The sequence below is a fragment of the Lepidochelys kempii genome, chromosome 3 (assembly GCF_965140285.1).
Source record: "Lepidochelys kempii isolate rLepKem1 chromosome 3, rLepKem1.hap1, whole genome shotgun sequence".
NCBI classification, from domain to species: domain Eukaryota; kingdom Metazoa; phylum Chordata; order Testudines; family Cheloniidae; genus Lepidochelys; species Lepidochelys kempii.
The window spans coordinates 84,340,023-84,365,566 of record NC_136382.1 but is presented as its reverse complement, the minus strand read 5'-3'; the positions used below and the strand labels follow the sequence as shown (position 1 = coordinate 84,365,566).

Sequence of the window (25,544 nt, the reverse complement as noted above, 5' to 3'; positions counted from 1 at the left end):
GACCTAAGATACACAACTTCAGCTACGTGAATGGCACAGCTGAAGTCAGCGTATCTTAGGTCGACTTACTTGGCTGTGACGACGGAGGCAAGTCGACCGCTGCCGCTCCCCTGTTGACTCCGCTTCCACCTCTCGTGAGCTGGAGTTCCGGAGTCGACAGGGAGCGCGCTCGGAGATTGATTTATTGCGTCTAGATGAGATGCGATAGATCGATCACTACCTGCTGATCTGGCGGGTAGTGAAGACCCACCCTGAAGGGTTCTCAATTTGAGGTAAAATCCTACTAAAGACAAGGCATTGGCTTGTGTGAAAACTATACTCTACCTGCTAACTTTTGTCAAAAATACAAACTACACTGTCTTCACTAGAATTTTACCTAGAGTTACCTAACTTGAGTTAAGAGCACATCTTCATTTCCTCGTGAAGATGAGGCCCAAAGGGCTATTCATACATACAACAAGATACTTTCTAGGGATATGTCTACGCTGCAATGTAAGCCCAGAATTAGTGGAACTTGAGTTTGGTCCCTTGGTTTGTTGACCTACGGCTAGAGTGTCTACACTCATTTGTAACCCTAGGTTAGGCATTGTTGAACCCTGGAGCCCAGCATCTACACTGCATTATGCGAGCCCAATTCCAAAGACCCATATTTCACACTTTCTAGTGCCCTCCCAAAATGTGACTGCTCTAGGCCTTTGTTCATGGTGCAATGTGGGAAAACTTGATCGTTCAACAAACTTGTCTGTCTAAAGGACAAAGAAAGTTGGCCGTGGGACTGTGGGAAGCTTTTGGCAGACTCCCAGAACACAAGTTCAGTGTGGCTGTGTCTACATTGCAAAGCAACAGCACTTGAATCCCTGGTCCCAGCTTGACTCAAATTTGGAACCTTCATCCCCATGGGGTCCTGGGGCCCTACGTCCAAGTCCTGGGTTAGCATGATTTGTGCGAAGACGGAAGGGGAGTTAGGCTTGAACCTGAGTTCAAACCCTGGACTTATTCTGCAGTGGAGACATACCCTAGAGGTGACCCACTCTGGCAGATTTCCCTAGCAAGTACCACATCTTCTTGGGGAATGGCCATTGAACTCCCTGGGTAACAATGAGATTCTTCTGGGGAAACTAACCAGAAGTCCTTCATCTGCACAAAGAAGGCCGATCTCCGACACCTAATCTCCTAGAGTGTTCTGTGATGGCTGAAGTAATAATGTCCCTGTGTCTCACATATTTTTGTGCATATGCAAATCCAATCCCTGCTGTAAGGTTTGAGCTGTAAACACCAGAAGATAACTTTTGTCCTTTTTAAAAACAAATATTAAAATAAATTACTAACAATAAAAACAATTTCTCTCTCTTTAAAGGACAGGAAATGGCATCTTAAACAATAAAATCTAAATTTGGCCCACAGAGATTAACATGACAGTGGTACAAAATATTTTTTTTAAAAGGGAAAATAAATCCATGTTTGTAAGGCCATGGGTTAAGGTTACGTTTATGTCACGGAGGTCATGGAAGTCATGGAATCCGTAACTTCCAGAGACCTCCATGATACTATTGACTTCAATGGGTGCAGGACCAGAGCTCAAGAGATTGGGGGGGTGATGATCGAAACAGTGTTGCATACATACCTGAATATCCTGACAATATTGGTACATATATCCCTATCATTTATACGCTGCTCCAGCACCACCCAGAGCTCTGAAACTGCACCGCTACTTAGGAGCTGGCATCTTGAAAGAGGTAAGTCAACCAAGTTTCGCAAAGTAGCTGTCACCTGTAGAAAGAATATGTAATTGTCTATTATGAATTCCATGTGCTTCTGAAAATTTAATAAGTTCAGATGTCACCGAAACCATCTTGGGAATTGGTAACAATAAAGCGGTTAGGACTTCTAGAAGCATGTATGGAGTAAGCATCTCTAGTTTTGGATGTGTATGACTTGTATTTAAATTATATAGATTAAAATAAATGTTTAATAAAAGAAGATCAATATTTGTCTTGTGCCGCTCATGCAACTTTCTTCTTTTAAAGGCCAGATTATCCTTCATTGTGGGTGCAAGGGGGGCCGGGGGGAGACATGCCACTAACCCCTCCTGCATAATTTAGTAGTGCTGGTTAGTCTCAGAAGGGAGTGCATGCCACACAGTGCTGTACAGCAGTGGTCATTTATTTTTCACACTGGAGGGTTCTCAGGGGCTTTGTACAATGCTTCTCAGAGCTCCCAGCGGAGTGATGAGGCTCAGCACTCCCCCACACTTGAGTTTGTGCCCCACACAAGCATGTTCATATAAAGAACAACAGACCCCTTAATGTTTAACCCCATTTTAAGTCAGGTACTTAGCATTATTAGCTTGTGGTATTTTCTGCATTATTTAATAATCAACATTCTTAATGCCATTTTATCATGATTTTTACAATCTCTTGGCCAAATCTTGCTTGCCTAACTCACTGTACATACCAAAATAATTTCATACTCCAATAAAATGCAGTCAATTTGCATGAAATGCAGCAATCACTTAAGGAATACACACCAAGACTACATGACAGGTTATGACAGGAAGTGGGATTTTAGATAGGCAACACACGATTACTTAGACTGTAATTTAGCCTTATTGTATACGTTTTCCTTGGAAGTCCCCCTTATAAAGTAGAGAACTTGTCTACTCTGGCTTAAAAATGAGATAAGTGAGGGTATGTCTTCACTACCCGCTGGATCGGCGGGCAGCGATCGATCCCCGAGTGCTCTCTCGTCGACTCCTGTAATCCAGCGCCGCGAGAGGCGCAGGCAGAGTTGACGGGGGAGCGGCAGCAGTCGACTCACTGCGGTGAAGACACCACGGTAAGTCAATCCAAGTATGTCGACTTCAGCTACGTTATTCATGTAGCTGAAGTTGCGTAACTTAGCTCAATCCCTCCCCCGCCCCCAGTGGAGACCAGGGCTGAGAAAAAAAAACAGTCCAAGGAGGTACTGCAACAAATAACATTCCCACTAAAAAAAGGTTTTAAAAATTTGCATGCACACACACTGATACAAATGATTTTAAGCTTGAGCCAAAGATGCCTATTTAATACATATGTAGAATACTTATGGATACTTAACATATTTATTAGACACAGAATTTATGATGATTTGTGGAAATCCACATCTGGATCTTCTGAAGACGTCCTATTTGATCAAGAGCAAATTAATATAGCCCCCCACTCAATACATAATTATATTTTGGTAGCAACTGCATGTAACAGTTTTAGCAGCAAATTAAAATGGTGAAGAGTAAATTTAAAAAAAAAAAATCTGTTTTTAAAGAGTTAACATGTAACAGGCAGGACACAATCTGCATCCAAAAGCACAAAAGCCAAACACAGTCTGGGTCTTCAGTTTATGGAGAAGCCAAAATATTTTCAGGTGAAACAAATCTATTTTGAAGAGCTTAGCTCATAAACTACTACACACAGATTCTAGTAATGAAAATGGGGTGAACTGGTTATTGCATATTTTAAGGATCTTTGTTGGATTCTCCTCTGAGATAAGAGTATTAAAATACTAGAGTCATACAGGCAACTATGCATAATTGTTAGTTTGAATAGAGATGTCTTGAAAATTTCAAATTCAGGTCATTAATACTAAAGCAAATACAGGAAGAAATCCTCAGATTTTCCTAATTCTCAAATGAGTTTTTAAAGTTGCATATAGGCTAAAAAGACATAAAGACTATCTATTTAACATGGTTTCAGTCAGCAAATCTCTAGACACATAATACCTTCTCATTAAACGGAACTGTCTGTTCAGCAATATGAACTATACACTTTATTTTTCCATAAAGATCAACAGAAAACAGGATAAGCAGTTGTCTGAGCAGCTTCTACCTACTGTATTGTTTTAAACAAACATTTTATTGTCACATCAAATCAAATGGGATTTTATGCTGCTACAAAAGAGAAAATAAAAGCTATAAACCTTCATAAAACACACAACTCTTGCACTCCACAGTGTGTACTCTTCAGTGAATCTTATTGTTTAAAGAAAAAAGAAAAGGAAAAACTTTTAATGTATACATGCTAATGCCATGTATAGAGTCAGTTTTAGAAAAGAACTAACCTCTGGGAAAACACATTTATACAGAATTTAAAAATTCTTAATAAAGCACTACATATATAGTGGTAGTACATAGCAGTATTGGTGAACAGTAATGTAATTGTGTAGAAAAGGTTTCAACTTCAACCTTGTCACAGATTTACTAGTTGAATGTGAGCTTGGGCAAGTCACTTAATGTCTCTATGTCTCAATTTCCCTATCTGTAAAATTAAGTTTAATAATACTTCCTTGCCTCCTTGGGGGACTTAATAATAAAATGAATAATAAATTATATTCATAATTATTATTATAACAAACACCTAATAGATCAAATTTGGATCAAACTTACTATTTGCATACTACCGTAAAGCCAAAATCTGCTCTCATTTACAGTGGGGTATAACAGTTTTGTCTCTAAGAGAGTTGCCCTGGATTTACCCCAGTAACATAACAGAGTTTGGCACTGCCTACATATACTCGTAGCAGCCAATTCAAATGGAAAAATTATAAAAAAATGTTATTCCTCTAAAGTTATTATAGTCTTAACATTTATCCTAGATTTTGGAACAATTCTTCCACATTTCTAATGCTATTTTCCCCTCAGTGTTACTAATTCCTGGTTTTAGTTATGACCATAGAAACAATAAGATAATTGCTTTTGTTTCTGCTACTGAATGTGTGAAATTTATTCAAATAGTAGCGAGTTCAATACAAAGAACTGTATTCAGATTTTACACTGTGCTCTGGACATTTTAAGAAATACAAAAGTGCTTATCACATCTCTTGATTTGCTCCTTACAAATGTTTGGAAGTTCATCACTGTTCTTTGCTTTTATTACTCCTGTTCTTTCTCCAGATTGTGAGCAGAGATCGCTAAACATCTTATACAAATTATACATCTTATACAAGTTTCTTGGCCGAATCATCTGCCATTCTGTGGCCTCAGGTAGAGTAAGAATAGATTAGCTGGGTCAGAAGTGTGTCTTAAGTCACAGACCTCTGCTATAACCACTACATAAAGTTCCCGAAGCACAAGTAAATATTATGGTTACAGACATTTTTAAAATTATATTTTGAGCTTCTGTCAAATGACCATTGCATAACAAAGCTAATTTCTTCAAAGACTAAAAACTTGTTTGTATGCTAAAAAGAAAAAAAAAATCCTGTAGCCTATGAAGACTATTTATATAACAACATCATTTGATGACATACTATAACACAGTCAATGCAAGAGAATCTGGCTTCATAAATTCACACATTTAAGTTACCAGCTAACAAAGTGCAGTCACGAACCACACTGATCATTGTGGGTAATTTGATGCATCTCCCTTCTATTGCCTGTAGTTCACTGTGGACTTCACCAGATTCTGTACTTCTGAAAGGATTTCTGACTGTATCTACAACTTCTGTATCTATCATTGAATACTTGGTTTTTCGCTATATCCATTGGTGCAAACACTTAATGTCATTTATTATTCTCTGGATGTGTATCATAGAAAAACGCTTCTGTATTGTCTATGTCTGAAAACATGGAAATATTATGGACAATATTTCTCTATGATGACTGAGTAATTCATTCTAACTCAGAATCAGAAATCACATATTTTAATGCATCAAAAACAGTGATGTAAGCAAATCATGTAGGGAATGCTAATAGCAGAAAAAATTACATTTCTAAGGGTAAAAAAAATAAAGTAGCTTTACCATTCCAAAATATTCAGAGGCTTGCTCTACCTCCCGTCTCCCAAAAAAAAAAAAAAAAACGAACAAAAAATGCCAGTTGAAGTCACTGGATGGTTCTGGGAACTGGTACATCATTCTTTACATCCTCACCTTTTGCAATTTCTCTCCGAATCTAGGCCATCCTTTCATACCCAAAAATGGTTATCCAAGATCACACATTCTGACTCCCAGCCTCCTACCAAACTGCCTCTTAGGACGGTATAGGAATTAGGGGGAGATGGCTGGAAGATGTCCAGGTAATCTCCGTGCCAGAATTTAGCATTGAGAGGAAAGAAAATGAAGTAAGAGTGGATACAGCCATGGGTAGGAGGAAGGGCAGTGTAGATACAAGTCTAATAGGTTATACTGGTAGTAAAATGACCGTGCCTAATAGGGTACAGAATGTGAGTGAAGCCAAACAGCAAAAATTAAGATGTTTGTACACTAATGCGAGGAGCCTAGGTAACAAAATGGAGGAACTAGAGCTACTGGTGCAGGAAGTGAAACCAGATATTATAGAGATAACAGAGACATGGTGGAATAGTCGTCATGACTGGACTACAGGGATTGAAGGGGATGTGCTGTTTAGGAAAGACCGAAATAAAGGTAAAGGTGGTGGAGTAGCACTGTATATCAATGATGAGGTAGAATGTAAAGAAATAAAAGCGATTAAATGGATATGACTGAGTCCATCTGGGCAAAAAGTAAATTGGGGAAGAAAACTATTAGAGCCTCCCCTGGGATAGTGCTTGGGGTGTGCTATAGACCGCTGGGATCTGATATGGATAGACCCCTTTTTAATGTTTTTAATAAAGTAAATACTAATGGAAACTGTGTGATCATGGGAGACTTTAACGTCCCAGATATAGACTGGAGGACGAGTGCTAGTAATAATAATAGGGCTCAGATTTTCCTAGATGCGATAGCTGATGGATTCCTTCAGCAAGTAGTTGCTGAACCGACTAGACTGGATGCCATTTTAGATTTGGTTTTGGTGAGTAGTGAGGACCTCATAGAAGAAATGGTTGTAGGGGATAATCTTGGCTCAAGTGATCATGAGCTAATTCAGTTCAAACTGAAAGGAAGGATTAATAAAAATAAATCTGCAGCTAGGGTTTTTGATTTCAAAAGGGCTGACTTTCAAAAATTAAGGAAATTAGTTAGGGAAGTGGATTGGACTGAAGAATTTATGGATGTAAAGGTAGAGGAGGCCTGGGATTATTTTAAATCAAAGCTGCAGAAGCTATCGGAAGCCTGCATCCCAAGTAAGGAGAAAAAAATCATAGGCAGGAGTTGTAGACCAAGCTGGATGAGCAAGCATCTCAGAGAGGTGATTAAGAAAAAGCAGAAAGCATATAAGGAGTTGTCATAAATATAAAGGGAAGGGTAAACCCCTTTAAAATCCCTCCTGGCCAGAGGAAAACTCCTCTCACCTGTAAAGGGTTAAGAAGCTAAAGGTAACCTCGCTGGCACCTGACCAAAATGACCAACGAGGAGACAAGATACTTTCAAAAGCTGGGAGGAGGGAGAGAAACAAAGGGTCTCTGTCGGTCTATATGCTGCTTTTGTTGGGGATAGACCAGGAACGGAGTCTTAGAACTTTTAGTAAGTAATCTAGCTAGGTATGTGTTAGATTATGATTTCTTTAAATGGCTGAGAAAAGAATTGTGCTGAATAGAATAACTATTTCTGTCTGTGTATCTTTTTTGTAACTTAAGGTTTTGCCTAGAGGGATTCTCTATGTTTTGAATCTAATTACCCTGTAAGGTATCTACCATCCTGATTTTACAGAGGGGATTTCTTTACTTCTATTTACTCCTATTTCTATTAAAAGTCTTCTTGTAAGAAAACCGAATGCTTTTTCATTGTTCTCAGATCCAAGGGTTTGGGTCTGTAATCACCTATGCAAATTGGTGAGGTTTTTTATCCAACATTTCCCAGCAAAGGGGGGGTGCAAGTGTTGAGAGGATTATTCATTGTTCTTAAGATCCAAGGGTCTGGGTCTGTAGTCACCTAGGCAAATTGGTGCGGCTTTTTACCAAACCTTGTCCAGGAAGTGGGGTGCAAGGTTTTGGGAAGTATTTTGTGGGGAAAGACGTTTCCAAACAGCTCTTCCCCAGTAACCAGTATTTGTTTGGTGGTGGTAGCGGCCAATCCAAGGATAACGGGTGTAATATTTTGTACCTTGGGGAACTTTTTGACCTAAGCTGGTAAAGATAAACTTAGGAAGTTTTCATGCAGGTCCCCACATCTGTACCCTAGCGTTCAGAGTGGGGGAGGAACCTTGACAGGAGTGAAAGAAGGGAGGGATCAGCAAGAAAAGCTACCTTATTGAGGTCAGAACATGTAGGGATAAAGTGAGACAGGCTAAAAGTCAAGTAGAGTTGGACCTTGCAAAGGGAATTAAAACCAATAGTAAAAGGTTCTATAGTCATATAAATAAGAAGAAAACAAAGAAAGAAGAAGTGGGACCGCTAAACACTGAGGATGGAGTGGAGGTCAAGGATAATCTAGGCATGGCCCAATATCTAAACAAATACTTTGCCTCAGTCTTTAATAAGACTAAAGAGGATCTTAGGAATAATGGTAGCATGACAAATGGGAATGAGAATATGGAGGTAGACATCACCATATTTGAGGTAGAAGCGAAACTCAAACAGCTTAATGGGACTAAATCGGGGGGCCCAGATAATCTTCATCCAAGAATATTAAAGGAATTGGCACAAGAAATTGCAAGCCCATTAGCAAGAATTTTTAATGAATCTGTAAACTCAGGGGTTGTACCGTATGACTGGAGAACTGCTAACTTAGTTCCTATTTTTAAGAAAGGGAAAAAAAGTGATCCGGGTAATTATAGGCCTGTTAGTTTGACATCTGTAGTATGCAAGGTGTTGGAAAAAATTTTGAAGGAGAAGGTAGTTAAGGACATTGAAGTCAATGGTAAATGGGACAAAATACAACATGGTTTTACAAAAGGTAGATCGTGCCAAACCAACCCGATCTCTTTCTTTGAGAAAGTAACAGATTTTTTAGACAAAGGAAACGCAGTGGATCTAATTTACCTAGATTTTAGTAAGGCATTTGATACCGTGCCACATGGGGAATTATTAGTTAAATTGGATAAGATGGGGATCAATAGGAAAATTGAAAGGTGGATAAGGAATTGGTTAAAGGGGAGACTACAACGGGTCCTACTGAAAGGTGAACTGTCAGGCTGGAGGGAGGTTACCAGTGGAGTTCCTCAAGGATCAGTTTTGGGACCAATCTTATTTAATCTTTTTATTACTGACCTTGGCACAAAAAGTGGGAGTGTGCTAATAAAGTTTGCGGATGATACAAAGCTGGGAGGTATTATTGCCAATTTAGAGAAGGACAGGGATACCCTACAGGAGGATCTGGATGACCTTGTAAACTGGAGTAATAGTAATAGGATGAAATTTAATGGTGAGACGTGTAAGGTCATGCATTTAGGGATTAATAACAAGAATTTGAGTTATAAGCTGGGGACGCATCAATTAGAAGTAACGGAGGAGGAAAAGGACCTTGGAGTATTGGTTGATCATAGGATAACTATGAGCCGCCAATGTGATATGGCTGTGAAAAAAGCTAATGCGGTCTTGGGATGCATCAGGAGAGGTATTTCCAGTAAGGATAAGGAGGTTTTAGTACCGTTATACAAGGCACTGGTGAGACCTCACCTGGAATACTGTGTGCAGTTCTGGTCTCCCATGTTTAAGAAGGATGACTCAAACTGGAACAGGTACAGAGAAGGGCTACTAGGATGATCTGAGGAATGGAAAACTTGTCTTATGAAAGGAGACTCAGGGAACTTGGCTTGTTTAGCCTAACTAAAAGACGGCTGAGGGGAGATATGATTGCTCTCTATAAGTATATCAGAGGGATAAATACCAGAGAGGGAGAGGAATTATTTAAGCTCAGTACCAATGTGGACACAAGAACAGATGGATATAAACTGGCCACTAGGAAATTTAGACTAGAAATTAGACTGGCTGTTTCTGTTGTTAATAAAGGCACTTGAGAAAAAATGTTCCAGCGTCACTGTGCGGTAGATTCATTGTGAAACAGTGGTGCTGGAACATTTTTAATAGTGGGGGTAAGTGAAAGCCAGCCCCCTCCTATTCTCCACGCCCCACTCCCCAGAGCTGGGGCTGGGAGCAGAACCATGTCTCCAGAAGCAGGGGGATAGAGACAAGGTTAAGGGGTGGAGGCTGGGGCCACAGCTGGGCAGGCAGGAGCTGGGAGCGCAGAGTTAGGTGTTTAATTGCAATGATTCTTACTCACATCTACAGTATTAACTGCTTACTGTGTTTGGGGTGGGAAAACCAGGACATATTGGTAGGACCTTTGGAGTATTTTCACCTTCCAAAAGAAGATTAACCAGAGATCATAGGATCAATTTCCTGCCATTACAAGATGAAGACTCTGGTCATTTGTACTTGTTAGTTTCTCTAAAAACCCTGTAAGATAGGAGCCCTTAAATTTCACCAGTAAGTAATATATCTGAATTGACAATATATAGACTATAACATATAATGGGTCCAGAAGTCAGCAGAAGAGCCCCAGGTTTGGGGCGGCAGCCCAGCAGGGTCCCAGGCGTGGGGTTGGCAGGTGGGCGTAATGGGATGGCAGGAGCCAGGACCCCAGGAACGCGAGGCAGCAGCAGAGTTTAATCCTTAACTGAAACCGATAAGCATCAAGCTTATTGGTTAACCAGTTAAACTTTTACATTCTAGATCTAACCCCTGGTGTAGATGCAGCTAAGTCAACAGAAGAAGGTTTTCATTGACCTAGCTACCATGGCTTAGGGAGTTGGAGTTCCTACAGCGACGGACAAAATCTTTCATCACTGAAGTTTGCCTCTACAATATGGCTCACAGTGGAACAGATATATCGTTGTAGCTATACCACTATAGAGCCCGTAGCACAGACCTGGGGTGTCCACACAGGGGTTTCATGCAGTTTAACTAATTCACTTTAAATTCACACCTTTAGATTAATTTTCCTGAGTGTCCCTGTGTAGACAAGCCATTAGTCTAAACCAGCAGTTCTCAAACTGGGGTCCACAGACACCCAGTACTCCAGGGGGTCTGCAAGTCATGTCTGGGGCCACTGGCCCCGCTCATCAACTCCTCCCACTCCCTTCCAGTGCCTCCTGCACATCGCAGAACAGCTGTTCAGCAGCATGCAGGAGACGCTGGGAGGGAGGGCGAGGAATGGGGATGAGATGTGCTCAGGAGAGGGGGTGGAAAGAGGCGGGTAAGAGGAGGGGCAGGGGTGGAGCAGAGACAGGAAAAGGTGGGGCAGGGGTGGGGTTTTGGGGGAAGGGGTGAAGTGGGGGCAGGGCCTGGGGCTGAGCAGGCATTGAGCACCCCTGTGGAAAATTAGAAGCCAGCTTGGGGGTCTGCAAAAATTTTAAATCAAAATGGGGGTTCTTGGGTTGCTAAAGTTTGAGAACCACTGGTCTAAACTATTTAATTCAGGGTTAAATTTAGTAGCCACACTGATTTTTTTAAATTAAAATTGCCAAGCTGTTCACTGTTCAGATACAGACTATGTGCATTAGTCCATAAATCTATACTATCTATCCATGTGTATGGTTCCACTGAAATATATAGCTTTTATTGTTACATATTACTGATCATACCATACATATTTTTGACTATGTCGTCAGTCTTGTCATACACTTGCAGCAAGTGTGAAAGCAACTGTTCGTTAAATATGTAGAAAATAGTCTACAACTTAATATAATAAGTTGTTCATAAGTGTATCATTTCACTTAACAATAGGGACTCTGACAACGTATGTTTCCAGAGCTAATACAGTTTACCCTTTTCTGAACAAAATGTTATTTCCTAGAAAGAAATACAAGCAGCCAAAACATGGACAACTCCTCAACAACAATGTATGCACGGTGAAAGGGAAGGAAATAATTATGCAAAAAACAGATCAAGCTATGAACACATATTTTATCTGCTATATCTACTAGACTGAGGTTGGAGTACTCTTATCCCTCTACAGCAAAGAGCCTGTTGTGATGGTCATCGATAGCCATTGGAACATGATAGATCCCTGCCTTCCCAACACACCATTTGTCAGTTGATGGATCGGATATTATAAGTATCTTTTGTCTCCTTAAAACACATTGCTTCTTTAGAGTATACAAACATTAACCTGCCAAGCAAAGTTGTGGTATTATATTCTCCTCCTCCCCTTTTTTTTTTTTTTTTTTTTTTAAATGCACTGTTTTGTGGTAATAGCTTCTTCTACTCTCCTGGGCCATTATGGGGCTGATTTGTATTACCTGTCTATTCTGGTTGTAAGCAACATGGGGCAGGGATCATTGTCTTCCTCTAGTTTTGGTATTACATCCAGCACACTAAGAGCACTCAAAGAGCAATTATAAAAACGTTTTTTAAAAAATACTCCACAAACCTAAATTCTGGCCATGAACAACTTCATGACAATGCCATTTTTCAATAAAGTCTACAAATACTTAGGGCCAACTTTCTCTTATGTAAACAGGCACAACTTAGCTGCTTTAATTTAATTTGGTCATTGGAATTTGTATTTATATCTTTGAAATAAAAATAGATGCTAACCTGTACTAATAGGTGGCCCAAGTTGGAGAAACGTGTGTCATTTTCTTTAATATTATTAATCTGCTTCATGAACTGAACCAGTATTTCAACAGCTCCTTTGTTAACCAGTTCATTAAGGAGTATTGCATTTCCAGAAATGAATTTTATTGCTCCCAAGCAATACAGAAAAGCCTCACTGTTTGTTTGTAGATCCTCAAATCTCAGGATCTCCAACAAAGAATCTAAAAAAGAATATTAGTGTTTAGAAAGACTGACATTTATATTTGAACTACTTTAGTTTTAAAAAGATTAACTGCAAAAGAAAATTGGGGTTTACAGTGTTTATCATACTTTTCTCATCAATGGATTGGACAAACCAAGTATTTGGATAGAAACCAGGGGTAATTATTGAAGTATAAGACGTGTATACAAGCTTTGTAGGCACCGTGGTCATCATTAAAATCCTTGGTCAAGGTCTGAAAAACAATTATTGGTTTTATGTGCCTCAATTCTTGAATGCTCAACTTGAGACACCTTTAAAAAGGCCTGATTTTCAGAGAGCACATGTTCAGAACTTTCTGAAAATCAGGCCTCTTTAAGATGGCCACCCAAAAACTGAGGCACCGAAAAATCAATGACATTTTACTGCAGTGCTCCCTGTATACCAGCATTATCAGTAATGTCAGCATAGGCCTAAGCTTAAATGTGCTAGCTAACTGCTGGTCCAGACAATAGGAGGAGTAAATGTGCCCAAAATATCATTTTCATCTGGCATTATTTCCTCCCTATCGCCCAAACAAAACTAAGTAATCAGAATTTTGAAGATATTTCTTACTTGATAATTAAACAAATGTGAGGTTAGTTTTTGAACCTTTAATCTCTAGATAACTGGATCAGTTAAAAAGAAACTAACTAATTTCTGTTTCCAGTCATTTTCAGCATTTTCGTGGACTGAAAAAAAGTCAGCTGTTTGTTTTAATAATTCCTGTTGATGTTCTGTATCCCAGTAAAACATTTAATAAACAAATAAATCACTGAAACAATAGGGAAAAAAACTTTCCAAAGCATTCTTATGTCTTATATCACCCATTCCTCCATCCACAAATCAATCCCAAATTATAAACCCTTTCCAGCAAAAAAAACCCCAAAAAAACAAAAAAACAACCACCCCACAAAACCCACATTTTTTAACTAAGTAATGAAGAAAGCCATGGGAAGATGGGACCAAAAGCTAAACAATGATGCTTACACACAGATATGCTTTATCTGTCTATTCTTACTGAATTAAGTTTTAAGTATTTTAGGAGTTCATTGTATTAAAAATGCAAATGCTTATGTACTATTGAAGGACTGTATGTATTTCCATGAGGAAGGGGGATCACAGCCCTCCAGGAACTAAGAAGAGTGAAAGGTGGGAAAGAGAAGAGGGGGAAGGAAAATTCACTCACAGTATAACACTTCCAAAGAGCTACCATCACCACATATACTGATTCAAACTGGATTTTCCAGGGAACAACAGACAAGGAAAGGATTTTTGGTTCAATAGCCTCACTGACTCAGGGCCTTCTTTCTAATTCTGCAATCTGGCAGAACCTCTGGTCTGGCAGGGCCCAATCCTAAGGAAAGCATTGGAAGGTCTTTGGCCCACTGATGCCCCATCAGACTTGGGTTCTTGGGAGGCTGTGATGAACTTGTACCCATAGGAAAAAAACACCTTGTGCAGGCTTTTAAGGACCATCACCAAACAGAGCCCTTTTTGGAGTGAGGGGGTGATCTCTGGTATGCTTATTGTTTTAATATGTTTTCTCTGTAATGCTTGTAATTAAAGTGCTTGCTTAGAAAGAACTGGGTGATAACTTATAAAACTGTTGGCAAGGAGAGAAGTGAAGCAGGCCTGCTTCGGCAGACAGTCTTTGCTGGGGACACCATAGTACAGTCAGGGAACTGTTCAGCCTGGAAATAACCCAGTCAGAAAGGGAGGAGACACGGCTGGGGAGCCTGGAAACCAAGCCCCGATCTAAACTGGGGGTGGAATGAGGGAGGGGGAAAATCAGTCTAAGTTACGCAACTTCAGCTATGTGAATAATGTAGCTGAAGTCAACGTACTTGGATCGATTTACTGTGATGTCTTCACCGCGGTGAGTCGACTGCTGCCGCTCCCTCGTCAACTCTGCCTGAGTCTCTCGCGGTGCTGGAGTACAGGAGTCAACAGGAGAGCGCTCAGGTCGATCGCATCTAGAGTAGACATGATAAATCGATCCCTGCTGGATCGATTGCTCCCTGCCGATCCGGGGGGTAGTGAAGACATACCCCTAGAGTGCATGTCCTTGCTGGATGACGGGGGGGAATATAGGTGCAACTGCCCTGTACTGAGATACCTTGTGTCTGAACTCTACTGAGTTCCTTGTGGAGTTTTCCTTCCCCGGACCCATCTCCCATAGGTCTTACAACTGGAAGGGATGATCTGGCCAATCCTGCAAACACACACGCTTAACTTTAAGGAGGTGAACAGTCCCATTTACTTCAATGGGAATACTCATTCGTTAAGTTAAGCATGTTTCTGAAGTGTTTGCAGGGCCTAAGTTAAGAAGATACGTAAAAGTTTTACTGAAAACAACAAATTTAAAACAGGATTGCACATCACTCCCATGCTTTTCCATAATGTTCACATTTTTAGAGTGGGGAATACAGTTACAGCAAAAGTCAGCTGTCATAAATTTTCCAAAACATTTGAAGGACAAGCATTTTTACTACTGTATTTCAACATTTATTTTAGTATATATAAAAATGAATACATACCCAATAGACCATCATTTTGAATGAGCGAATCATTTTTCTCATTTCTACTAATTTTAAACACAAGCTTGCAGACATTGAGCAGATTCTTTCCACTTACTTTGAGCTGCAGAGAGACAGAAAGAAGAGAAACAAAAATCACATGTATATTTTGGGGTAAAAGAAAACATTATAATATTTTAGAAGTTAAGTACACCAGAGTAATCTAGTCAGTATGTGGACTTTCTAAAGTTCCTATAGAAGGCATTGACAACTAATCAGACTGGGCCTGATTTGGGACCAAAGTGAATGGGGGTTTACAACTGACTTCCATAGGACAGAATGAGGTTCAGCATTCAAAGGTTCTAACACCTCAATATTTAAAACAATTTAAGAAAATTTAAACTAGACTACTCTTTAAAAAAAATACAACACATGCTACTTGGGATCAGTTTTTAAAAGATTTTTATCTGACGAATTTGCAGGGTTTTTTTGTTTTAATTATTCCTATAGCACAGAAAAATAATCCCTGTCTCTCTTTGTTTGAGCAGGATCCACCGTTTATGCAAAATACAGTGGCTACACAAGAATATGAGATCTGTATATTAAACTCTATGCTAGAAAATAAAATATGATATGAAACAATGTATTTCACCATGAAAGATGCCCTCAAACTTCAGGGACTATCTTAACCAGTTAAGTTCAAGAGGAGAGAGACTTGACAGGAGAAGATGATCAAAGGAAAGAATGTAGGACTGTAAAAGGGGAACTGAAAGTTGTAAAGATACAATGACAACCTTTCCATGATTTTTTATGTTCTAATGGAATTGCATTCCCTCTTCTTTTCAAAAACGGAAAAAGATTTCATGGTAAAGTGTCTTTGTGGCCCTTGGCATCCCTGTATTCACACCCTACACACAACTGCAATGATGTTTGTACAAATGCCTTGCAATGTATCCTTTGAAAACAAATACAATGGTCAATATCATTGCAAAATATAAATGTAATAATGCTTATGTGAAATTATGGATACTCATTAATATCATGCTTTAAAGTCTGTGACTAAAAGATATTTAAACCAGGCATATCATGGGGAGTTGATAAACAGGTTTTCTCCAGACAAAGGAAAGAGGTGGACACCTCAAACCAGGTGCGGCCCATATTCAATGGGCTATTCATTTGTATCAGAGACTATAGCAGGAAGAAATAATTTGCATAGTAGCAAACCACCAGCAAAGAAGGAACTAGCATGGAGTCTTATCTTCCAGATTTCAAAGCTCCTTTACACAGCATGAAGTAATGAAATTTATCTGGGCGTACCTGTCAGAAAAATACATTTCAAAGGGTCACTGAACTATAAGGAGAGGGGCCGGAGCGAACCCCTAAATTATTCTTCACTTTAAGGATACAAAGTAACTGAGCAATTTGATCTCTGTGATGAGTCCAGGCCAGACCAACCAGTTAAAAGATGGACAGAAGACTGTGGGTGAGAGAAACCATCTTGAATAAAGACTGTATTTTGCTAGATTAAGTTTTAGACTTTTTAATGCGTGTTTTCACTTTTATTTAAGTGTAACTTAAGAACAGTCATACTGGGTCAGACCAATGGTCCATCTAGCCCAGGATTCTGGTATTCTGACAGCGGCCAATGCCAGGTGCTTCAGAGGGAATAAACGGAACAGATAATCATCACGTGATCCATCCCGTTGTCTATTACCAATTTCTTTCAAACAGAGGCTAGGGACATCACAGAGCATGGTTTTGCATCCTTGCTCATCGTGACAGTAACCATCTCTATCTTAATTTCTCTTACTTGGTATCACTTCATTTATGCTTCTTTGTTAATAAACTTGTTTTGCTTTCATTATAAATCATCAGCAACTGGGTAATTTCAGTAAAGTGTTTGCTTCTAGTAAGCTGACAGGTTGAAATGTTATACTTCCTGTACTGACAGTGAACCTAATACTTTTTTTGTGAGGGTCCAAAATAGATCCTCCAAAGGAAATCCCACTTGCAGACCCCTTGTACAGGAAAACACTAAGAGGGTGTTTCACATATTATTCCACCGAATAACTGAAGAATAACTGCCCTAAATTGAAAGAAGCTAAGCCCACACCCTCTCCAGCCCAGGTTAATACAGCTGTTCTTAACACAGGATCCCAAGAAAAACCTGCAAGTCTCCTGATTAATTTTGAGGGGTCTGACCCATTGGAGATGGACATAGAATTTGTTGAAGCAGCCAAGGTAAATGGCAAAGAATGCACTTGGTGGGTAGACACTGGTGCAGAGATTTCTTTGGTCACAAAAACCACAGTTGAACAGGTAGACATGCTCCCCGCAGAGTATGCAGAACTCCTAGCACTGGGGCAATACAAATTCATTGCACCTTTAGCTAAAGTACCCATGGAGTGGAAAGATCTGGAGAGAACTCTGAGAGTAGTTGTGTTGGATAATACTCCAATGGGAAATGACATTTTGTCTATGTCTAAAGCGATTAATATAGTAACTCGCAGCAAAAAGGAATATTGTTCTGTGATCTCAATACAGGATTATGCAGAAAAAGCAGCAGCAGAGCAGGGAAGGGATGGCCCCAGCCCTGGTCCCAGCTCAGTAAGAGAAAGCAATGTGCAAAGCAGAGGAAAGCAGCAAGCATAGGGTATGTCTACACTACGGAATAAGGTCGAATTTATAGAAGTCGTTTTTTTAGAAATCGGTTTTATATATTCGAGTGTGTGTGTCCCCACAGAAAATGCTCTAAGTGCATTAAGTGCATTAACTCGGCGGAGTGCTTCCACAGTACCGAGGCTAGAGTCGACTTCCGGAGCATTGCACTGTGGATAGCTATCCCACAGTTCCCGCAGTCTCCGCTGCCCATTGGAATTCTGGGTTGAGATCCCAATGCCTGATGGGGCTAAAACATTGTCGCGGGTGGTTCTGGGTACATATCGTCAGGTCCCCATTCCCTCCCTCCCTCCGTGAAAGCAAGGGCAGACAATCGTTTCGCGCCTTTTTTCCTGAGTTACCTGTGCAGACGCCATACCATGGCAAGCATGGAGCCTGCTCAGGTAACCGTCACCCTATGTCTCCTGGGTGCTGGCAGACGCGGTAAGGCAATGCTACACAGTAGCAGCAACCCCTTGCCTTGTGGCAGCAGACGGTACAGTACGACTGGTAGCCGTCATCGTCATGTCCGAGGTGCTCCTGGCCACGTCGGCTGGGAGCGCCTGGACAGACATGGGCGCAGGGACTAAATTTGGAGTGACTTGACCAGGTCGTTCTCTTTAGTCCTGCAGTCAGTCCTATTGAACCGTCTTATGGTGACCAGGCAGGCGATACGGATTGCTAGCAGTCGTACTGTACCATCTTCTGCCGGGCAGGCAAGAGATGAGGATTGCTAGCAGTCGTATTGTACCATCTTCTGCCAGGCAGGCAAGAGATGAGGATGGCTAGCAGTCGTACTGTACCATCTTCTGCCGAGCAGCCATGAGATATGGATGGCATGCAGTCCTTCTGCACCGTCTGCTGCCAGCCAAAGATGTAAAAGATAGATGGAGTGGATCAAAACAAGAAATAGACCAGATTTGTTTTGTACTCATTTGCCTCCTCCCCTGTCTAGGGGACTCATTCCTCTAGGTCACACTGCAGTCACTCACAGAGAAGGTGCAGCGAGATAAATCTAGCCATGTATCAATCAGAGGCCAGGCTAACCTCCTCGTTCCAATAAGAACAATAACTTAGGTGCACCATTTCTTATTGGAACCCTCCGTGAAGTCCTGCCTGAAATACTTCTTGATGTAAAGACACCCCCTTTGTTGATTTTAGCTCCCTGAAGCCAACCCTGTAAGCCGTGTCGTCAGTCGCCCCTCCTTCCGTCAGAGCAAAGGCAGACAATCGTTCCGCGCCTTTTTTCTGTGCGGACGCCATACCAAGGCAAGCATGGAGGCCACTCAGCTCACTTTGGCAATTAGGAGCACATTAAACACCACACGCATTATCCAGCAGTATATGCAGCACCAGAACCGGGCAAAGCGATACCGGGCGAGGAGGCGACGTCAGCGCGGTCACGTGAGTGATCAGGACATGGACACAGATTTCTCTGAAAGCATGGGCCCTGACAATGCATGCATCATGGTGCTAATGGGGCAGGTTCATGCTGTGGAACGCCGATTCTGGGCTCGGGAAACAAGCACAGACTGGTGGGACCGCATAGTGTTGCGGGTCTGGGACGATTCCCAGGGGCTGCAAAACTTTCGCATGCATAAGGGCACTTTCATGGAACTTTGTGACTTGCTTTCCCCTGCCCGGAGGCGCATGAATACCAAGATGAGAGCAGCCCTCACAGTTGAGAAGCGAGTGGCGATAGCCCTGTGGAAGCTTGCAACGCCAGACAGCTACCGGTCAGTTGGGAATCAATTTGGAGTGGGCAAATCTACTGTTGGGTCTGCTGTGATGCAAGTAGCCCACGCAATCAAAGATCTACTGATATCAAGGGTAGTGACCCTGGGAAATGTGCAGGTTATAGTGGATGGCTTTGCTGCAATGGGATTCCCTAACTGTGGTGGGGCCATAAACAGAACCCATATCCCTATCTTGGCACCGGAGCACCAAGCCGCCGAGTACATAAACCGCAAGGGGTACTTTTCGATAGTGCTGCAAGCTCTGGTGGATCACAAGGGACGTTTCACCAACATCGACATGGGATGGCCGGGAAAGGTACATGACGCTCGCATCTTCAGGAACTCTGGTCTGTTTCAAAAGCTGCAGGAAGGGACTTTATTCCCAGACCAGAAAATAACTGTTGGGGATGTTGAAATGCCTATATGTATCCTTGGGGACCCAGCCTACCCCTTAATGCCATGGCTCATGAAGCCGTACACAGGCAGCCTGGACAGCAGTCAGGAGCTGTTCAACTACAGGCTGAGCAAGTGCAGAATGGTGGTAGAATGTGCATTTGGATGTTTAAAGGCGCGCTGGCGCAGTTTACTGACTCGCTTAGACCTCAGCGAAACCAATATTCCCACTGTTATTACTGCTTGCTGTGTGCTCCACAATATCTGTGAGAGTAAAGGGGAGACGTTTATGGCGGGGTGGGAGGTTGAGGCAAATCGTCTGGCTGCTGGTTACGCGCAGCCAGACACCAGGGCGGTTAGAAGAGCACAGGAGGACGTGATACGCATCAGAGAAGCTTTGAAAACCAGTTTCATGACTGGCCAGGCTACGGTGTGAAAGTTCTGTTTGTTTCTCCTTGATGAAACCCCCCGCCCCTTGGTTCACTCTACTTCCCTGTAAGCTAACCACCCTCCCCTCCTCCCTTCAATCACCGCTTGCAGAGGCAATAAAGTCATTGTTGCTTCACATTCATGCATTCTTTATTCATTCATCACACAAATAGGGGGATGACTACCAAGGTAGCCCAGGAGGGGTGGTGGAGGAGGGAAGGAAAATGCCACACAGCACTTTAAGCACAGCACTTTAAAAGTTTACAACTTTAAAATTTATTGAATGACAGCCTTCTTTTTTTTGGGCAATCCTCTGTGGTGGAGTGGCTGGTTGGCCGGAGGCCCCCCCACCGCGTTCTTAGGCGTCTGGGTGTGGAGGCTATGGAACTTGGGGAGGAGGGCGGTTGGTTACAGAGGGGCTGCAGTGGCAGTCTGTGCTCCAGCTGCCTTTGCTGCAGCTCAACCATACACTGGAGCATACTGGTTTGGTCCTCCAGCAGCCTCAGCATTGAATCCTGCCTACTCTCATCATGCTGCCGCCACATTTGAGCTTCAGCCCTGTCTTCAGCCCGCCACTTACTCTCTTCAGCCCGCCACCTCTCCTCCCGGTCATTTTGTGCTTTCCTGCACTCTGACATTATTTGCCTCCACGCATTCGTCTGTGCTCTGTCAGTGTGGGAGGACAGCATGAGCTCGGAGAACATTTCATCGCGAGTGCGTTTTTTTTTTCTTTCTAAGCTTCACTAGCCTCTGGGAAGGAGAAGATCCTGTGATCATTGAAACACATGCAGCTGGTGGAGAAAAAAAAAAGGGACAGCGGTATTTAAAAAGACATTTTATAAAACAGTGGCTACACTCTTTCAGGGTAAACCTTGCTGTTAACATTACATACATAGCACATGTGTTTTCGTTACAAGGTCGCATTTTGCCTCCCCCCACTGCGTGGCTACCTTCTCAACCTTCCCCCCTCCCTGTGGCTAACAGCGGGGAACATTTCTGTTTAGCCACAGGCAAACAGCCCAGCAGGAATGGGCTCCTCTGAGTGTCCCCTGAAGAAAAGCACTCTATTTCAACCAGGTGACCATGAATTATATCTCACTCTCCTGAGGATAACACAGAGAGAGAAAAAACGGATGTTGTTTGAATGCCAGCAAACATACACTGCAATGCTTTGTTCTACAGTGATTCCCGAGTACGTGTTACTGGCCTGGAGTGGTAAAGTGTCCTACCATGAAGGACGCAATAAGGCTGCCCTCCCCAGAAACCTTTTGCAAAGGCTTTGGGAGTACATCTAGGAGAACCGTGAATGCCAGGGCAAAGTAATCCTTTCACATGCTTGCTTTTAAACCATATATAGTATTTTAAAAGGTACACTCACCAGAGGTCCCTTCTCCGCCTGCTGGGTCCAGGAGGCAGCCTTGGGTGGGTTCGGGGGGTACTGGCTCCAGGTCCAGGGTGAGAAACAGTTCCTGGCTGTCGGGAAAACCGGTTTCTCTGCTTGCTTGCTGTGAGCTATCTACAACCTCCTCCTCCTCCTCATCATCATCTTCGTCCCCAAAACCTGCTTCCATATTGCCTCCATCTCCAGTGGTGGCTGAACCCCCTAAAATGGCATGCAGCTCATCATAGAAGCGGCATGTTTGGGGCTCTGACCCGGAGCGGCCGTTCGCCTCTCTGGTTTTCTGGTAGGCTTGCCTCAGCTCCTTCAGTTTCACACGGCACTGCTTCGGGTCCCTGTTATGGCCTCTGTCCTTCATGCCCTGGGAGATTTTCACAAAGGTTTTGGCATTTCGAAAACTGGAACGGAGTTCTGATAGCACGGATTCCTCTCCCCAAACAGCGATCAGATCCCGTACCTCCCGTTCGGTCCATGCTGGAGCTCTTTTGCGATTCTGGGACTCCATCATGGTCACCTCTGCTGATGAGCTCTGCATGGTCACCTGCAGCTTGCCACGCTGGCCAAACAGGAAATGAGATTCAAAAGTTCGCGGTTCTTTTCCTGTCTACCTGGCCAGTGCATCTGAGTTGAGAGTGCTGTCCAGAGTGGTCACAATGGAGCACTCTGGGATAGCTCCCGGAGGCCAATACCATCGAATTGTGTCCACAGTACCCCAAATTCGAGCCGGCAAGGCCGATTTAAGCGCTAATCCACTTGTCAGGGGTGGAGTAAGGAAATCGATTTTAAGAGCCCTTTAAGTCAAAAAAGGGCTTCATCGTGTGGACGGGTGCAGGTTTACATTGATTTAATGTTGCTAAATTCGACCTAAAGTCCTAGTGTAGACCAGGGCATAGAGAACCGGGGGAGGGCGGGGAGGCTGTTCAGGTTGTCAGCCACCAGGGTTTTGTGGGCAAGCAGAAAGCAGACCCCATACTAGAAAGCATCTGTGGATAGATACTCGAGGGGAACCCAGTGATGGGAAATGGGGAAAGATTTTTTTTGAAGAGGAAGAGTAACTGTACAGGAAATTCCCATGGGGAAAGATAAAAGCCCTGGGAAACCTTACAAGCAACTGGTTGTGCCTGCCCAGCATCATGGGGAGTTATAGTTGCTAGTGTATGAATGTCCTTTTGCTGGTCACTTGGGGGGCAAAAGAAGGTTAAATAAGAATTTAGGGATACAGAATGATGTAGGAGACTATATCAGATCTTGTGACTTATGTTGAAAGAAACCTACAAGACCCCCAAAAGTCCCTCTACAATCACTTGCTAGTGATTCAAGAGGCACTTTATAGGGTAGCAATGTACACTGTGGGGGCTATGCCATTCCCTACCCAAAGGGGAAAAAAATATGTCTTGATGGTAGTGGATTTTGCACTAGCTACCCTGAAGCAGTTGTTCTAACTAAGAGGCTGATTCTGTGGCAAAAGCCCTTTTCACTATTTTTAACACAGTGGGTTCCCCTAAGGAGATTTTATCAGATCATGGGTCAAATTTCACATCCCAGCTATCCAGTGAATTATTATGGAAGTTATGTGGAGCTAAACAGTTAAGGACTGCCTTATATCACCCAGAAACAAATGGTTTGGTGGAGAGGTTTTGTGGGACACTGAAATCAATAAAAAGAAAAGGAGTACTTGTGGCACCTGAGAGACTAAAATTTATTTGAGCATAAGCTTTCGTGAGCTACAGCTCACCTCATCGGATGCATGCAGTGGAAAATACAGTGGGGAGATTTTATATACACAGAGAAAATGAAACAATGGGTGTTACCATACCCACTGTAACAAGAGTGATCAGGTAAGGTGAGCTATTACCAGCAACGGGTTACATTGTTTTGCTTTTGAGTGCAGTTATGTAACAAAACAAAAAAAATCTACATTTGTAAGTTACACTTTCACGATAAAGAGATTGCACTTCAGTACTTGTATGAGATGAATTGAAAAATACTATTTCTTTTATCATTTTTACAGTGCAAATATTTGTAATCATAAATAATATAATAAAGTGAGCACTGTAACTTTGTATTCTGCGTTGTAATAGAAATCAATATACAGTATTTGAAAATGTAGGAAAACCAAAAATATTTAATTAATTTCAATCGGTATTATATTGTTTACCAGAGTGATTAATTTTTTAATCGCGATTAATTTGAGTTAATCACCTCAGTTAACTGCGATTGACAGCCCTAAATATAATCACTAAAAACTATACCAAGAAGTGCTAAACAGCATCTTTCTAAAAGGTAGACCACCCCTCCACTCCACAAACACCATGCTAAAAAGCTAAGCTGATAGATTTAAAAGCACAGGCTTAGAACTGAGTTTTGTATTTTTTGTGAAATATCGTCCCAAATCCCATACTTTGTGAAAAGCCACCATTGTCAGATTAAGAGAGTTAGAAGGAAATATTCTGATGGCTGATTTTGTAGTTGACAGTTATGACTGAGATTTTAATGTGTAACATTGATGTTGACAGGTTTCAGAGTAGCAGCCGTGTTAGTCTGTATCCGCAAAAAGAAAAGGAGTACTTGTGGCACCTTAGAGACTAACAAATTTATTTGAGCATAAGCTACAGCTCACTTCATCGGATGCATTCAGTGGAAAATACAGTGGGGAGATTTATATACATAGAGAACATGAAACAATGGGTGTTACCGTAACAGCTCACCTTAAGTGATCACTCTCGTTACAGTGTGTATGGTAACACCCATTGTTTCATGTTCTCTATGTATATAAATCTCCCCACTGTGTTTTCCACAGAATGCATCCGATGAAGTGAGCTGTAGCTCACGAAAGCTTATGCTCAAATAAATTTGTTAGTCTCTAAGGTGCCACAAGTACTCCTTTTCTTTTTACTGATGTTGACAAAACTAAACCAAAACAACAGTTTTAGCTATCAACATTTTATGTAAACAATTCTATTACTATAAACACAAATCATTAAAGAAACTAAATTTAGCTTATAAATAAAGAAAACATGGCATGTTACAATTGAAGTTCCCAGTTACAACACTGAATTAAAGGATGCGATGCGAATTTACTAAACTCTCCTTAATTTTAGTAACACATTATGCAAACTATTTTTGTTATGTAAGGTTTTGAATTATATTAATTATAAGGTGTGACCAACTAATCAAGTTTTTTTTACTGGGAAAGTTATGATGTAAGGTAATTTAACTTTATTTTTATGTATTTACTAAAAATAAATTGGTACTAAGTTGCCCCTTCTGTCTGGTTATTGCAAAAGCAAAGGTAATGACGCTTTTACTTCATTTTGACATTTTCTGAAAAGCTTCCTACCCACCATCACAACACAATTCTGCTCAAGCTTCCCTGCCCTTGCAGAGATTACACAACAGGAATGTAATAGTCCTATAAGCAGTGACATGCTGTTTCACGCTTGGATCATCAGAGGGACTCATGAAATTACCACTGACAAGGAAGTAGAGAATTTCAAAGTCCCTTCTGAAACTACATGGGAGCACAAATATCATTGTCTTACCATAACAATGACAGTGTTCTCCAGTTTGAGTTGTGCTAATAATTCAACATTTACTTAGTTTTCTATTATGTTTAGACTAAAATCTCAGTTTTGGTGTAAAGTTGTAGAAATCACTAATTTTCATTAAGTTTGGAGTCCTAGGTAAACAAAAACAAAATGAAAAAAAGACTGGAAAGGCAGAGTGATTAGAGCACAGGACATTGAGCTGAAGGACAGTCTT

General features: G+C 41.5%; 1 protein-coding gene across 8 annotated transcripts in view; it reads right to left on the bottom strand.

The window, feature by feature from the left end:
* The window catches only part of ARMC2 (armadillo repeat containing 2), a 135,293-nt gene that overhangs the window by 46,161 nt on the left and 63,588 nt on the right, over positions 1-25,544 (bottom strand). For all 8 annotated transcript variants that reach the window (XM_073336949.1, XM_073336955.1, XM_073336953.1 and 5 more), the window contains 3 exons: positions 15,189-15,291; positions 12,411-12,631; positions 1,625-1,770 (listed from right to left, as the gene is read on the bottom strand). In XM_073336949.1, coding sequence (XP_073193050.1) covers positions 1,625-1,770; positions 12,411-12,631; positions 15,189-15,291 — 470 coding nt within the window. The remainder of the gene's footprint in view (positions 1-1,624; positions 1,771-12,410; positions 12,632-15,188; positions 15,292-25,544) is intronic.